Source organism: Elgaria multicarinata, chromosome 1 (genome assembly GCF_023053635.1).
Source record: "Elgaria multicarinata webbii isolate HBS135686 ecotype San Diego chromosome 1, rElgMul1.1.pri, whole genome shotgun sequence".
Lineage (NCBI taxonomy): Eukaryota > Metazoa > Chordata > Lepidosauria > Squamata > Anguidae > Elgaria > Elgaria multicarinata.
This window is the reverse complement of record NC_086171.1, coordinates 54091891-54106456: the sequence shown is the minus strand read 5'-3', so window position 1 is coordinate 54106456 and position 14566 is coordinate 54091891. Positions and strand designations below refer to the sequence as shown.

At 43.6% G+C, this 14566-nt stretch overlaps 1 protein-coding gene across 1 annotated transcript in view; it reads left to right on the top strand.

Moving 5' to 3' along the window:
- Window positions 1-5550: 5550 nt before the first annotated feature.
- KAT2B (lysine acetyltransferase 2B) overlaps window positions 5551-14566 on the top strand; it is a 46775-nt gene continuing 37759 nt past the window's right edge. The window contains exon 1 of the mRNA XM_063121809.1: window positions 5551-5892. Within this exon, the coding sequence (XP_062977879.1) occupies window positions 5551-5892 (342 nt within the window). The remainder of the gene's footprint in view (window positions 5893-14566) is intronic.

The following is a 14566-nucleotide window of genomic DNA, read 5'->3' as shown; positions in this document are numbered from 1 at the left end:
TTTTTTAAAAAAAAATCTAAAATTTTATGCAAATTTAGTTGTACAAAAACACATAATTTTTAAAAAAAACCAGCCAAAAATGTGCATTTACCCCATTTTCATAGCCCCCATGAAAATGCAGCTTTGGGGGAGGATTTTTGCAGAAGATTTACACAATTTGGCAAGTACAAATTTGTGCAAATTTTTGAAATTGGAAAAAACGCTCTGATTTTACCAATGAGCAGATGATGGAATGAAAGGCACCTGACAATCCACAAAAGACAAATGGAATGGATTTGACAAATGCCTGTATCCCTAACTGGCAGTAGCTAAGCCTTTCAGAACGGGGGCAGGGGTGGATGCATAAAATGTGGTAAACTTCCCAACAATTGGTGGTTTGGGAAAAGGCGATGGAGCTAGTTAAAGTCAGCATGGCCACTGAGGAACTCCGAAGGGTCAGATTTGGCTGTGACCTTACTTTAAGGCTTCCTCACACAGAACACAATTACACAAGCATGTGGAGGCTTCTTTAAACTGTCTTCCCATACCCTTGCGGATCACGAATTCAATTACTGTTTTTAAAGCTCAGTTGAAAACTTTTCTTTTTTTCTACAGCTTTGAGAACCTGAATTTGTTCTTACTTTCACACTGTGAGTTTTATTGTCCCCTGTGCCTATTTGGTGCGTTCTCTTCCGTCGTTTATTGTTTTATTATGATTTTATTAGAATGTAAGCCTATGTGGCAGGGTGTTGCTGTTTTGTTCTTTTACTATGTACAGCACCATGTACATTGATGGTGCTATATAATAATAATAATAATAATAATAATAATAATAATAATAATGATAATAACAACAACAACTGGACTACACAGTGAGCTGTTTCATGTCTACTGATTCATCATGTGGATAATCTGCCTGATGGCAAGTTGGCCTGGCATGGAAACTGAACACTTGCAGTATTTACTGATCCACGTGGAGACACAGAATGTAAGAAATAGCTCAACTCAAGAAGAAGCAGTTGTGCAGAGGCAGTTCTTAGCAAGCTCCACATGAAGCTTAGCTGGCGGGGTCCTAAATTGACCTGTTTTGGTGTTACCAGTGGGGGCAATATGACAATTACTTACTCCAGATTGTTAGACCTTGAGATAAGCATTGGTAGAGCAGTGTAGCAGAAAAGTAGGAAACCAGACCAGTAAGCCATTTGAGGAAATCTTAATCAATTAAATTTGCATAAATCTTCATATAAGGAAAGCAATCATTCTGAAGCAGAAAACATACTTCCTTCATTTTTAGATGAGGCACGTGTGCACCAGAGCAGGCACATTCTTAGAAGATGTTCTCCTGAATGTGAAAGAAGGGGGAATGGCTCTTCAAAATGGTGTTTGCCATCTGCAATTTTTAAAATACTTGTATTAAAAATGCTAGTGTACAGCCCCGGCTTTGCACAGGTTGGAATAACTCTTTGTTAGGCACAGCGAAGCCTTTGGGCAAATGTGCACAGCTGACAGTTCGACACATTGTGCCCCCTCTGTCTGAGTGGAGCCATGCCTGCTGGCACCTCCAGGCACAGCCTCTGCCAAGGCAGACCCCTAAAGCAGCCTGAGGGAGTGTGGCCTGTCTATTCTAGTCTCCTGAGTGGGGGGTTGCCCCACAGTAGACGGAGGGGGAAGGTATATAACTCTCCCTTGCCTACTAATCTCCCCTGGATTCAAACTGTACAGACTGCAAGGCTATGGTCTGATTAGGGAAGTCTAGCCCTAATGTGAAGTAACTTGAATATCTCCTTTAGAGTTCTGACTGAAACCCAGAGCAGATTCACTGCCCCATTGTCACTGAAATCACCAGCCTCCACTGGGTATGTCTGATCCAAATTCAACTGTCCAACTTCTCTAGCAAATACATTTCAGCCATCTCTTTAATGATATGGCATGGACTACATTTTCCATTCCACGTACCAGCTCCCAAGTTAGATGATCACCCTTGAGACAATGACCATAGAAACCACAAAACCTTCAGTTTTACTACATAGTGCTATTCAATCCCTAATCTCAACACACATAAAAAGTAGTAAACTGTATAGTTCAATGTTTCTTCCTATAGATCTGAAATCAACTCTTCTCGTGGTTTGTATTGCCTACTGTTATTCAGTGAGCCACTTTCTCTTGGCATAGATTGCATGTAATGTGGTTCCTCATAGTGGGCCTTTTGTGCTAAAATATTCAGTCCTCAGCCCTAATACTACTCTCTCATCATAGGCTAAACCACAACTTTCCTCAGATTCGTTGTATCGTATTTTTTTCCTCAGTGAAATTCTGTAAAAGCCTACCTCTGGCTTCTAGAAAGTTGTATGTTCTGTGGAAGCCATTTCTCTCTCTTGCTGTTGCCCCCTAGCACTGGACTGGTGAGTTTCCAGCGTTTACAGTTATTACTATAGTAACCGTATCCTTAGCCACTAAGATACTGTTCTGATTTGTCTGTTATGTGGCAAGTATAAAGCAGTGCCTGTGTTTTCTGCAGCTTTTGCACAAATTCAGTACTTTCCTAGGGATTTGAGCAAAAAATACCCTGATGGAGTCATGTATCTGATGAAGTGGACATCCATGAAAGCGAATGCCAGAATAAATGTGGTAGTCTTCCGTGAGCCAGAAGAGTCTTTGTTCTTTTAAAACTGTAACAGTTGTCTTGTGAACAAGTTCTGAGGCAAGCTGCTCAGAGCATGGCGATGGAAAGCTCAGCACATGAAAAATATCCATAAGTGCAGCTTTGTCATGCTAACAAAATGGCCATGTCAAACTCAATGAGTTGGATCCACATTCAGTCATACTTAGAGTGGGGCCATTGAAATCTATAGGGATTTAGTCATGACTAACTTACATCCCATTAGTTTCAATAGGCCTACTAGAACTATGACTAAACTTGGATCCAACTCAGTATCTGTTTTGTATCATACTTTGTTAGAACAAATGGAACTCACATTTCCTCTTACAGCTAGCTGTAGTATCACTTAAGATTATTTATATGTCAGTTCCTCCTTCTGTTTCTCACTGATTAAACCTATTCACGTGGATTAATTTATTACAGATGTAACAGTAAAGACTGTTTAGAAACTGCTGCTGGTTCAGAATATAGCTTCTAGGCTATAAACTGTGGCTCTTCATCCACCAGATTTATTGTGCTACTTGCTTAAAGAACATTGCCACAGTTTTTAAGCTCATTTCAGAGGGCTGGTGCTTACCTTTAAACCATATATGACTTGGAAGAATGTTCGCTCCAATATCAACCTGTTGATATACTGATGTTTTAAATTGAGTTTGTTTTGTATTGCTTTTATCTTGTATTGGTTTTTTTTTTATCTTGGACCCCACCTTGGGAGGGTTCCACCTTTAAAGGTGATCTAAAATTAATTATAAATTAATTAATTGAGGCTCTCCTCCAGGTGCCCTTACCGTCTGAGAGAAGGTGAGCTGCAACCAAAGAGAGGGTTATCTCAGTTGTGGCACCCTCTTTGTCAAATTCCTTCCTCAGAGAAGTTTGTTGCATGTCACAATTACTGTATTTTTGGGTTTTTAGTGTGTTATTTTAAAATGTTGCTTTGAAAGCATTATATAAGTGGTATATAAATCTTTAAATAATTGGAAAACTCTCCAAATTAAGAAGGGCATTCAGAAGGTTTCACTACAAAGATGACTTCTATGCTGCATGGCAAGAATTATAAATTATATGATACAACATAAAGAAATAATGCAACCACCTCAAACTGATGGACTCTTATGGAAACATTTATTGGGTTAAAAGAGTATGTAATGAACAGATCTGGACTAGCAGTAAGCAATCAAATTTATGAATGCTCCTATATTGTAACAGAGTGGCTGACCTCATTGTGTTCCCATGATGTTATGTTGTTGTTGATTTTATGATGGAAAAAAATCAATTAATAATAATAAAATGCACAAGTTGGCTTCACCATATTGTATTACAGCAAGTCTACCTTTTGCTGTGCTTATTTTGAACCAAACATACTCAGGAACCTTGGGTGTATCTTCCTTTGAAGGTCCTGTAGTTAATGGTTTTTAGAACAAGATTTCCTGCACGTTAGCTCTGTTGTAGGTTTTGCTTGGTTATTCAGTAATAGGAAGAATTCCAGTTATACAGTTTTGAGTTGAATGTAGCAATTGCAATGAGAAGCCGCACATCTCCTATTACAGGGATTCTTGGAAGAGTGCATCCCTTCAAAGAGCTGAAATGGGCTCCCAGCAGAGTTCCCCGCAGCAGGAGCTGGGCTTGAGAGCTGTGGTCACCAGATATTTGACTGCAGCTGCCAGCAGCATAGGGATGAGGGAAATTCTGGTCCAACACATCTGGATAACACTAGGTTAAAGAAAGGTCTACTGCTATGGGTGCACTAATTCTCATATAAGTTATATGAAAACATGTTTTCTAACGCAGCTTTAAAAATAAAAAGCCCACCAAACATCTTTATTCATTGTATGTCAGCCACATTGATGCATATAAGGAATGGGCACCAGGGAATAATATCAAAAAGGGAAGTCACCTTCCTTCTCCTGCCCTAAATGCAAACCTGTCCACAAGTAAGAAAAGTAACGTGTGTACGCAGGAGTGTACGCCCGGCCCTTTGTGAGTGTCTAAGACTAGGAACAAGCGCATGCGGCACTTTTCCCTGTTGCAAGGCCGCCTGGGACTCTCTCTACACCGGCCCCGGGCATTACTTCTCACTTCCCCGTTTGAAGATTATAAATCTAATATATGGGTGCGCGCTGAGGGAGGGGAGAAAAGTTTCTTGGTCACTTTTGAGAAGAGAATTGCTGCAGGATATCTGCTGTAGTCGCCTGTCACGCACAAGCACGCGCGACCTGTGGCACCTTCAAGACTACCAGCTTTGTCGCGGCACATACACCCGCGTGTCACAACACATCTATTTGTTTTCACGGCGCCAGTAGACTCTTCTTTTCTGAGGACTTTTTTTTATAGCTCCGAGGGACACTGAAGCGGACGGAGTTTGACAACAAAACAAAACCCCACAATATTATTATTCCCTCGGGATCTGTAATTCTCCGGCCAAGCCCGTTCACGCCACAACGGCCGCCACAGCATTTGTAAAACGCAACTCAAGTCTGGGGCCAAATGGGCGGCAGAGGCGCTGGAGCGCCTTATGGCGGCGGTTGTGGTGCGGGGCTAGGACTGTGGGGGACGCCACTGTACTACTGCGTTGCTTTCTCGGTGGAGAAGGAGGGCTAGGCCGTGTCGCCGCCGCCGCCAGGGCTTTCCCTTTTGCTGCTGCCAGACAGTGACAACCAAGCCAGGCTCCCGACAACATGTCCGTCTTCCCTTCCCTGCTGGCTTCTTAGCGGGCGTCTCCTCCTCCTCCTCTCCCCGGCAGGACCCGCCCGCGGTGTGGCCTGTCCCCTCCCTCCTGGGGGAGCAGCCGGCGGCAGCAAAGCGGAGAAAGGGGAGGGTCCAGAGCGCTCGACGGGCGCACTGAGCCGGGCACCGAACGAGCCTGGCGGCGGCCACAACGCACCGAGCGAGCCTCCTGCCGGCCGGGCTGCGGCATGTCTGAGGCTGGCGCGGCCGGGCCGGGAGCCGCCGCTGCGGCCGCCGCCGCCGCCGCAGGAGGAGGAAGCAGCGTCGGGGGCAACGGCGGCGGCGCCGGAGCGCTGCAGCAGGGCTCCCCGGCCGCGGGGGGGTTAGCCGCTTGCGGACCCGCCCGAGCTGTTATCGCTGCAGCCGCCGCTGCTACTGCTGAGAGCCCTGCAGGAGGAGGCAGTGGAGGTGGCGGCGGCGGCGGCGGGGGGGCCCCCGGCTCGGCTCGCATCGCGGGGAAGAAGGCGCAGCTCCGCTCCGCACCCCGCGCCAAGAAGCTAGAGAAGCTGGGCGTCTACTCCGCCTGCAAGGTACCCGCCCGGCCCGGGGGTGAGGGACGAAAAACACGATAAAGCTTAAGGGACGGCAGCGACGTTCACCCACAGACGTCGCCCTGCTCGTTGCCATCCATAGGGGGCGCCCAAAGTTGCCGCTGCTGTTTTGCAGTTGCCGTCGGAAGGGGAGACGCGGGAGCGGCCCGCTCCGCCGCTCCCGGCTCGTTTGGAAACCGGAGCCAATGGGAGGCCTGAGGTGCGTGTACGCATGCACGCACGCGTAACCGAGTTGTTTTGCTGCCAGCCTTCCCACTTCGCCTTAGCCTGGCAACAGGTTTCTCACTAGGGAAGTAGAGATTTCCCGAATTTCCTTTTTCCTGCGCCCAGTTTTGCTGCGTACATTCAAAATCACTTAATTCGGATTACGTACCCCTTAACCCCTTTAACTCCTTAGGGTGGTTTAAAAATGGATTTTCCTTTCACAAACACACATTTTCATTACCGACCATGGAATGGGGCTGTGCCAGTTCTAATCTGCCTTTGTTATGGAACTAGGGGTGGTAGTTATTTGCTTCTGAATGCAATGATCAGAAATAGTATACCTGCTTCAAAAGTTCTGCTTGGAAGTGAAATAATTTGGCTTCAACATGTTTATCCTTAAGTACCACATATGAGGGACAGGTTTGGGTTACTTAGCGGGTAAGAAAAAGCACTCTGCACATGCTTAGTGCTGTTCAGTTCTTCATTAGTGTTGTATGTCCCAGCCTGGGCATTGAAAATGTTTCAGAGATGGCTGAAATCCAGCTTTTCCTATACCTTGTCACAGGCTACCAGTTCTCCATGTACAAAACTGTATTGGTCAAACTGCCATTACCAAGCACCTCAACTTAGTTCCCTTCCTTGACAATTTGCAACACAATTGCTCGACTTATCCTCTATCTGTGCAATTTCTTCCCACTTGGTCCCCAATGCAAGATTTAGACTTTGTTCCTTTTGTTGTAGCCATTTTTCATCGTCTGGTGTCACCCATTTCAACATGACCCATTTCTAATTGATTGCCCTATACAATGCCCTTCCTATAAGTCACAGCACCTGCCCCACTCATTTTCACCTCCCCAACCCTCTGCAAATAGCCCTTGCGGTTCCCATCCTTTCTCTGAACCAATATCCCTTTAATGCCAAGTCTACCATTTGACACATAGGATTGGTTGTAGTCTGTGTTATTCTGGAAGGAGTGGCATTCTTTTTTTTAAGTACTGGGAGAGAAGGTTTGCACAGGGGTGGAGCGATTTGGCTTCAGTCCTTTGCACTGGTAGGAAAAGAAACCAATTTGTAGGCAGTGTACAGAGACTCGAGATGGAGGCCATGCATATCAACGAGGCAGAGTGTCGGTGCATCTTTTGGTGAAGTTGATATGTACAGAAATAGAACAGGGAGAATATTGCATTTCCCAAAGACGACAAAACTCAGGCCTGGTAGGACATGCCAGCAGTTGTTTTTACTGTGTTATTTGCTTGGTAAAATGGTGCCGCAGCTGCTTGTCATGTAAACACTGGATTCAGCATCGAGACAAAAACGTCCTTTAAGCGCCTGCTGTGTGTGCGCCTTAGGAGATAAACAATCCCTCCTTTTTGTTTTTGTTTTTTCCCCCTGCAAGAAAGCCATTCCAGTACTCTGCATCCAGTTGTGTGCAGTGCCAGGGTACTTGGGGGAGGAGTGCAGAGAAGGAGAAGCATGGATTGGGGACTTGGGGCTGTAGCTCCTCCTGCTCTCTCTCCACCCCCTTCCCCCCCCCCCCGCCTGCTCTTGGCAACAGAGCCTTTGTTTTGACAGGATGACAGCTGAAGGAGGTGGGGACTGTGGCTTGTTCCTTCTGCAGCCTGTGGCTGACAAAAAACAAAACAAAAAAAACTGGATTATTAATCATGTGAGGTTAGGGAGCTCAGCAGTCGGAAAGCACATCCTAGGATCTTCTTTCTCTGTCTCTTGTTACAGTACAAAAAAGCTAGGGTAAGCCAAGTGCAAATTATTATTTATTACGTTTTAATCCTACCCTTCCTCAGAGAAAGTAAAGGTGGTGTACATGGTCCTCCCTTTCTCATTTAATCTCCAGGCTGAGATCTGGAGATTAGCCTGAAGTGAGTGAGGCTATGGTCTCCCTAGTGCTCATCCAGCACTCTAAACAGTGCGCCACACTGGCTCTCAGTGACCTGGTTCACACGTAGTGACTAAATGTGGGTCGTTTAACCCATAGTTAGCCATGGCCGTGTGGTAATGAGCAACCACACTGCCTCCCACGCACTTGTCGCTTCTGCTTTCAATCAACAACAAACCATAGGTGATTGTTGGATTAACTTTGGGTTGTTTAACCCCTAAACAACGCAGTGTTCTGTAGTCAGACATCATGATAACAACCCAGGAACTTGATTGAAAACGGAAGCGACGAGCGCTGCTCACTTTTTGCCACTTGGCCCTGAAATTCCTGGGCTATATATCCCAGGAATAGTCATGAAGTACGAACCAGGTGTACATGTATAATAATAATAATAATAATAATAATAATAATTTAAATATATTTTAAAAATTAAGAACAATAATATGTTTAAAAGCACGCAAAGTGATGAGTACTTTGCACATACAAATAATGGATCACTTCACACATATTACATTTATTAAGTGTACACTAAGATTCCTTAAGGGTACTCCTAATATTGTACTGTGTGAATGAAACAAGCATATTTGTAAACGGCATATTATACCATTTCCAGAGGATAGCCATGTTAGTCTATTTTAGCAAAATAAAAAGAGTCTTGTGGCACCTTAAAGAGTAACATATTTATTCTGGCATAAACCTTTGTGGATTAAATGTATTTATTATACAGAAGATGTTTTAGAGCAGGAGTAGGCAGTGTGGTGCCCACAGGCACCAATGTGCCTTTGGACACCTTCTTAGAACCCATAATGGCTGCCACAGGGGCCTAGCTAGTCAAAAGTGAGCTAAAGAGGTGAGTGGGGGGTGGGGGAGAGAAATAGTGAGGCTAGATGTTGGAAGGGAGGGGGAAATAGCAAGGCAAAGGGGTAGAGGGGAGAGAAAGCAGGGGTTGAGGCTAGAAAGGAAGAGAAAGAAGACTGCCCTAACATTTTACAAGGTTTTATAAAGATTTTTTTTTGAAGGGGCAGTGAGTGGAGAGTTTAATGGGCACCATTGGAGGTCCCTGCAGGTGACATGGCGCTGTGGCCTAATCTACACCAAGCAGGATATAGCGGTATGAAAGCAGTATAAAGAAAGCAAGAGCCACACTACTGCTTTATAGAGGTATTGAAGTGCACTGACAACTGTTGGGGCCCATTGACACATACCATTTACTGCTTTCATACCGCTTTCATATTGATATATCCTGCTTGGTGTAGATTAGGCATGTGTGGGAGACCCCTGATATATACAACCGCTGATATATACACATAGCCCATATATAAAATTTAATGCCATCAGCTTGCATACATGGTACTTTATAGAGTACAAAACAACAACAACAGGTCCTTGCTCCAAGGAGCTTCTAATCTAAAATCCGACACAGCGGAAACAACATAGGAAAGGGAGGAAAGTAGAGGTAAGGATAAACAGGAAGCTATATGTGATTGCTTCCGTTAGACAGGCTTAGACTTAAGCCATGGCTAGACCAGGCCTATATCCCGGGATCATCCCTGTGCACCCAAATGACACAAAGGGGATCCCCGGAGCAGGCAGGGATGACCCCTCCATTTACCTGGGATAATCCTTAGGTGTAGAAAGGGCCATAGTTATGGTACAGCATGGATATATTCAAATTCTGTGCTGATTCCAAACATTCCAAGAGTGGAAATAATAAAAGATACCAGCATAGATTTTGAAGTGCTTCTGCAAACTGGCCCTGTGGTTTTATTGACCAAAAGGGGAACTTTATTTCTGCTATTTTCAAAGATGGGTGTATTCTTCTTTTTCATTGTGCAGTAGTCAGGGAGGCAGAAAGTGATCACCTCCATATTACGTTTTGTTTAGCGATGTTCACATGATCAAACACTGGGTTCAGAAATTATAACACTTACTAGTATTGTAATAGAGTTATACCTCGAGACTGGAGAATTCACCTTGTTTCCTTTCCCATATAAGACTAAAGAAGATGCAGAATGGAACCAATTTCTGCTCGTTGTTTAGAAACTGTGCTAAGTGGGTTGCACTCAAATAAGCCACTTTGCTGCCAGTGTACAGGTACTGTTTCTGTTTCATTTCCTCCTTTGAAAAACCCATTCTTCTCATTCTTCAACTGCTTTTTGAAGTCAGGAGAGTTTAAATCAGGAGTGGGGTGGGAAAACCATGATCCACAGGCAGGGTGTGACTCGCCGAGCCTCTCTGACCAGCCTGCAGCTCCCTCCCCGCCGCCCAACAGTTCAGATTGAAAGAAAGCCTTCCATTGGAGCCAATGGGAGGTGCATCTGGAGAATGAAGGATTAACTTTGTCTTACCTGCACAGTGCATCCTTACCCCTGATTTATAGAGAAGTTGTAGGTGCTGGGATATTACCTGAGAAAAAAGCTCTGGAGAAAAATAAACAACCAGCTGAAAATCTCTTACTGACAGCTTTTCCTGATGTTCTTTCCTTTCTTTTGAAAATGCATACCAAAGCCACCAAAAACAGCCACACACAAATCTGTAATGTCGAAGCTGTGATTGACCAACACACGTGAATTGTAGTGAATTATTTTAGAACTTTGCTTTGTACGTGTCTCAAAATTGAATCTGAACATTTTGTACATTCTAAAGATGATAATCTGCTCATTTCAGTACTGCTTTCCTGTTGTGCTCTCGGAACTTGTGTAGGGAACTGCAGTGACAGACGTCTGCAGCCAAACTGCATTGTGTTACCTTAAGGGTAAATACTCAAGGTTAGCATCTTTCTTCCTACCTGAGAAGTCTCTCTACCTCCTGCCATTGAAATAGCCTATTTCACACAATAATAGTCTGGGGTAATAATTTTATTTTATTTATTTTATTTATTTATTACATTTCGATACCGCCCAATAGCCGGAGCTCTCTGTAATATAATTGTAATATAATATAATAATATAATTGCTTGAACCACTTCAGTATAACCACTGCTGCACAAAGATATTCTTTTGGTTAACTAGTCCTCGGAGAGTTTTACCTCTGGATGTTTGAACAATTTGTATGAAGGCAGCACAAGAATCAGTCCCTCTCAGTTTCTGTTGTGTTGTGTTGAATATTCTAGCAAACATTTTGGGTGTGAAAGGTGGATGTGTGGAAGCTGCAATATTCCATGAAACTCCCCATTTTATGTGCACCTGTTTGCTAATATTTGCCACCCCTCTTGGCTGCTACTCCAGTGCTGTTTTTGTTCTTTATCTGCTTCATGTTGTCCCTGAGATTGTGATCCCAGCCAGTAGGAGATGATGTAAAATGATGACATAATGATGCCATATGGCCAGTGCAAAGTGAAGACAATGCTTTCTGCCCTGAAGGTAATTCAAAACGAGGTGAGGAAGCATTGCCTATATTCTGAATAGGCGCTTGGGAGAGAGTCACGCGAAAAACACTCTCAGCCCCCCTCCCAATAATTGCTGGAAGGGAGGCATATTTTGTGGCAAAGGATTGAAAATGTTTGCAAAATATACCCCCTTGGAGATTAGCATTGCTTGCAAAAAGTTGCTTTCCATAGGAGAAAATGGCAAATGTTGATCTGGATTCAAATTTGTGCTGTGTTATGAATTCATACAAGTGAGATAGTTCATTGGATTGTTGTGAAGATGAACAAAATAAGCTTTATGAAATACTTTGTACACTTCCAGCCCACTTCTAAACATGTTTATTTAAAAGTAATTTATATTGGCCCTGTTTGCATTTAATGGGGGCAAATTGTAGGTTAATTAACCCACGATTTGTTGTGACACATGCTGCTGCCATTCTGAATATGCAACCTCTGATCGGCCTGATTGGTGAATCATGGGTTAAAGAACCCAAAGTTAACCTAACAACTAATTATGTGAGAACTGGGTCATTACATGAGAATCACGTCACTGAATTGAGTCTGATTGAGGTATGATATGAAGTATGATTGAAGCCTTTAAAATGCTGTAGATGTAATGAAGTACAGAAATGCTTATACATTTGGGAGCTGGATCTACACAATGGATTTCATTCCTCTCTGATTTGAGGTGGTTAAATGTGAAATGTCTCTGATCCTATTCCTAATATTTTACCAATACACAAGGCTAAATGTCAAGTCAGGAAATCCTTTCGAACTGTAAGCTAAAGTGAGAACAGGAGAAAGTAAAGGCTGCTGTTTCTGTTTTGTAATAACTGGCAGGAATTTGTATGTATCTGTGCAATGTCCATAAAAGATTTTGAAATGCAAATGATAACAAATGATAACTGAAGGTTTCCTTTATTTGTCTTGCCTTTGGTTCCTTTTGGGGTTGATTTCAAAAGTTCTCAGATGTCCTGTTCATTTGGCAGCAGTCATTAGGTTGAAATGTATTAAGAATTAATCTTTGCAACTTTGTTACTTGCTTACTCAATATTAAGGATTAATAAAATAAAAAACGTTTATGACGACTGAAAGGAAAGGACAGTTCAGAAGGGATTGTGTTAGCAGGGAACTGGTTGGACAGGTTACTCGCGAGAAGCTGGGACAAACCAGGACGGTGGCCCACACCTCCCGTGGTCTCGGGATCGTCCTGAGATTGTGGGAAAACATGGGATTAAAGTGTAGGGCATATTCCGGGGCAAGGGAGGGATCATCCCTCCCTGCTCCTGGGATCCCCTGTGCGTCATGTGGATGCATAGGGATGATCCCTGGGATATTGCTCTGTCTAGACATGTCCCTAGTTTCTCTCAGCTTTGTGGGAGGAGAAAAGGGAAGGGCCTGAGGCTTGCTATGGCTCATTCCTACGCACTCAGGTTATGCTAAACTCTGGTTTAGCACAGTTTTCCTGAACTTGATGCCCTGCAGATATGTTGGACTACAACTCCCATCACCCACAGCCAGCGTGGACAATGGCATGTCCACATTCTTCTCTCCTTACCCATGTCTCCTTTTTCCTTCCTCTGTTATTTCCCTATCTATTTTAGATTGCAAGCTCCTCAGGAGCAGGGACCTGTCTGTAAGGCACCTTGTACACCAGGTGTGGGCAGAAAGTAGATCTCCAGATGTTTTGGACTTCAGCTCCCAGCATTCTTAACCATTGGCCATGCTTGCAGGGGCTTCTGGGAGTTGGTCCAAAACATCTGGGGATCTACCTTCAGCCTACCGTTGTACACTGATGGTGCAGCATAAATAAACTACATCAGTCATAAAGAACTGTATTCAGAATATGATAAAAGGCAGCGCACAGGTATATGTATCCCAATCCATGTTGGGAATCTCATACCTTCCTCTATTTTCTGATCTTGATGATGAGGGGAAATGACTCTCCTGACAATTCTTATATATTAGTATCTGATACACACTTTTTTTGATACACAGATATGAAATTCTGTGAACAAACAAGTGATGTGATACTCTGTCTTTTAGGAGGTCATCCGAACAGGGATGCCAGTGGGGGAATTTTTCTTGGCAAAACAGGGTAGCAAAAATAACCACACATACAAAATGTCTCATGCACTTAATGGCATTCAGTTAGCTGAGTGAGCATAATACAAAGAGCATGCACAAAAAGTTGACAGTTTTAATCATTCTGAACAACAACAACGAGTCCAACCCCCTGCATTGAGCAGGGGGTTGGACTCGACGGCCTTATAGGCCCCTTTCAGCTCTACTATTCTATGATTCTATGAACAACGAAACACCCTCAGACACACTGGTAAGTTCATGGCGTGCTCTGTAGGCATTAGTCTCATACATTTGAATGCACAGACAAATATTTATAATCTTGCTCAGCATGACATGTCACAAAAGAATTCAAACTTGGAATGCTTACAGAGAAAAAAAATAGCATTCCTCCATTAACATCTGTCAGGCTTTTAATAAAAATGTAGGAGGGGAAACCCCTCCCCCCTGTACACACATTTCCACCCTTGTATTATAGAATAAAAGGTGACAAGGATTCTCAAAATCTAATCTTTAAAATATATATGGCACTTCCTACACGCTCAAAACTCTTCACATATATCATTTCAGGACTTTTTCACGCACACCAAAGGAGGATAAAAGCTTCCGCTTACAGTTTTGGCTGAAGCTTAGCTTCCCATTGGCTCATTTTGCACATTACCCTAAACCAACCTTTCCCTACTTGGGGCCTTCCAGATGTTTTGGACTACATTTCCCATCAGCCATGGCCAGTATGACCCAGAGGCATGGATGTTGGGATTTATAGTCCAAAAACATCTGAAAGATACAAGGTTGGGGGAAGTTGTGCTAAATAATAGTTTAAATGAGAATGAGCATTGGGACTGTGTGTACGCTCTCCTCCTCTGGAGTGGCTCTGAGGAGATCAGAAACTTTCACTTTTACATTTAAACGAACCAGTGTTCCTTGTTATGTCTAAACTTAGAGGAACTCTGGTTAGTGTAAACAAGCCAAAATGGTATTGGGTTAGGACCATAGGAAGCTGTCTCATACCCAGGGGCTACCTATACGCGCCGAAAGCCTTGGGGAGGCTGCGCTGTGTTGCTGCATTAAATATATTTCCGTGAAACTCTGAAGAAAAAGTTGAC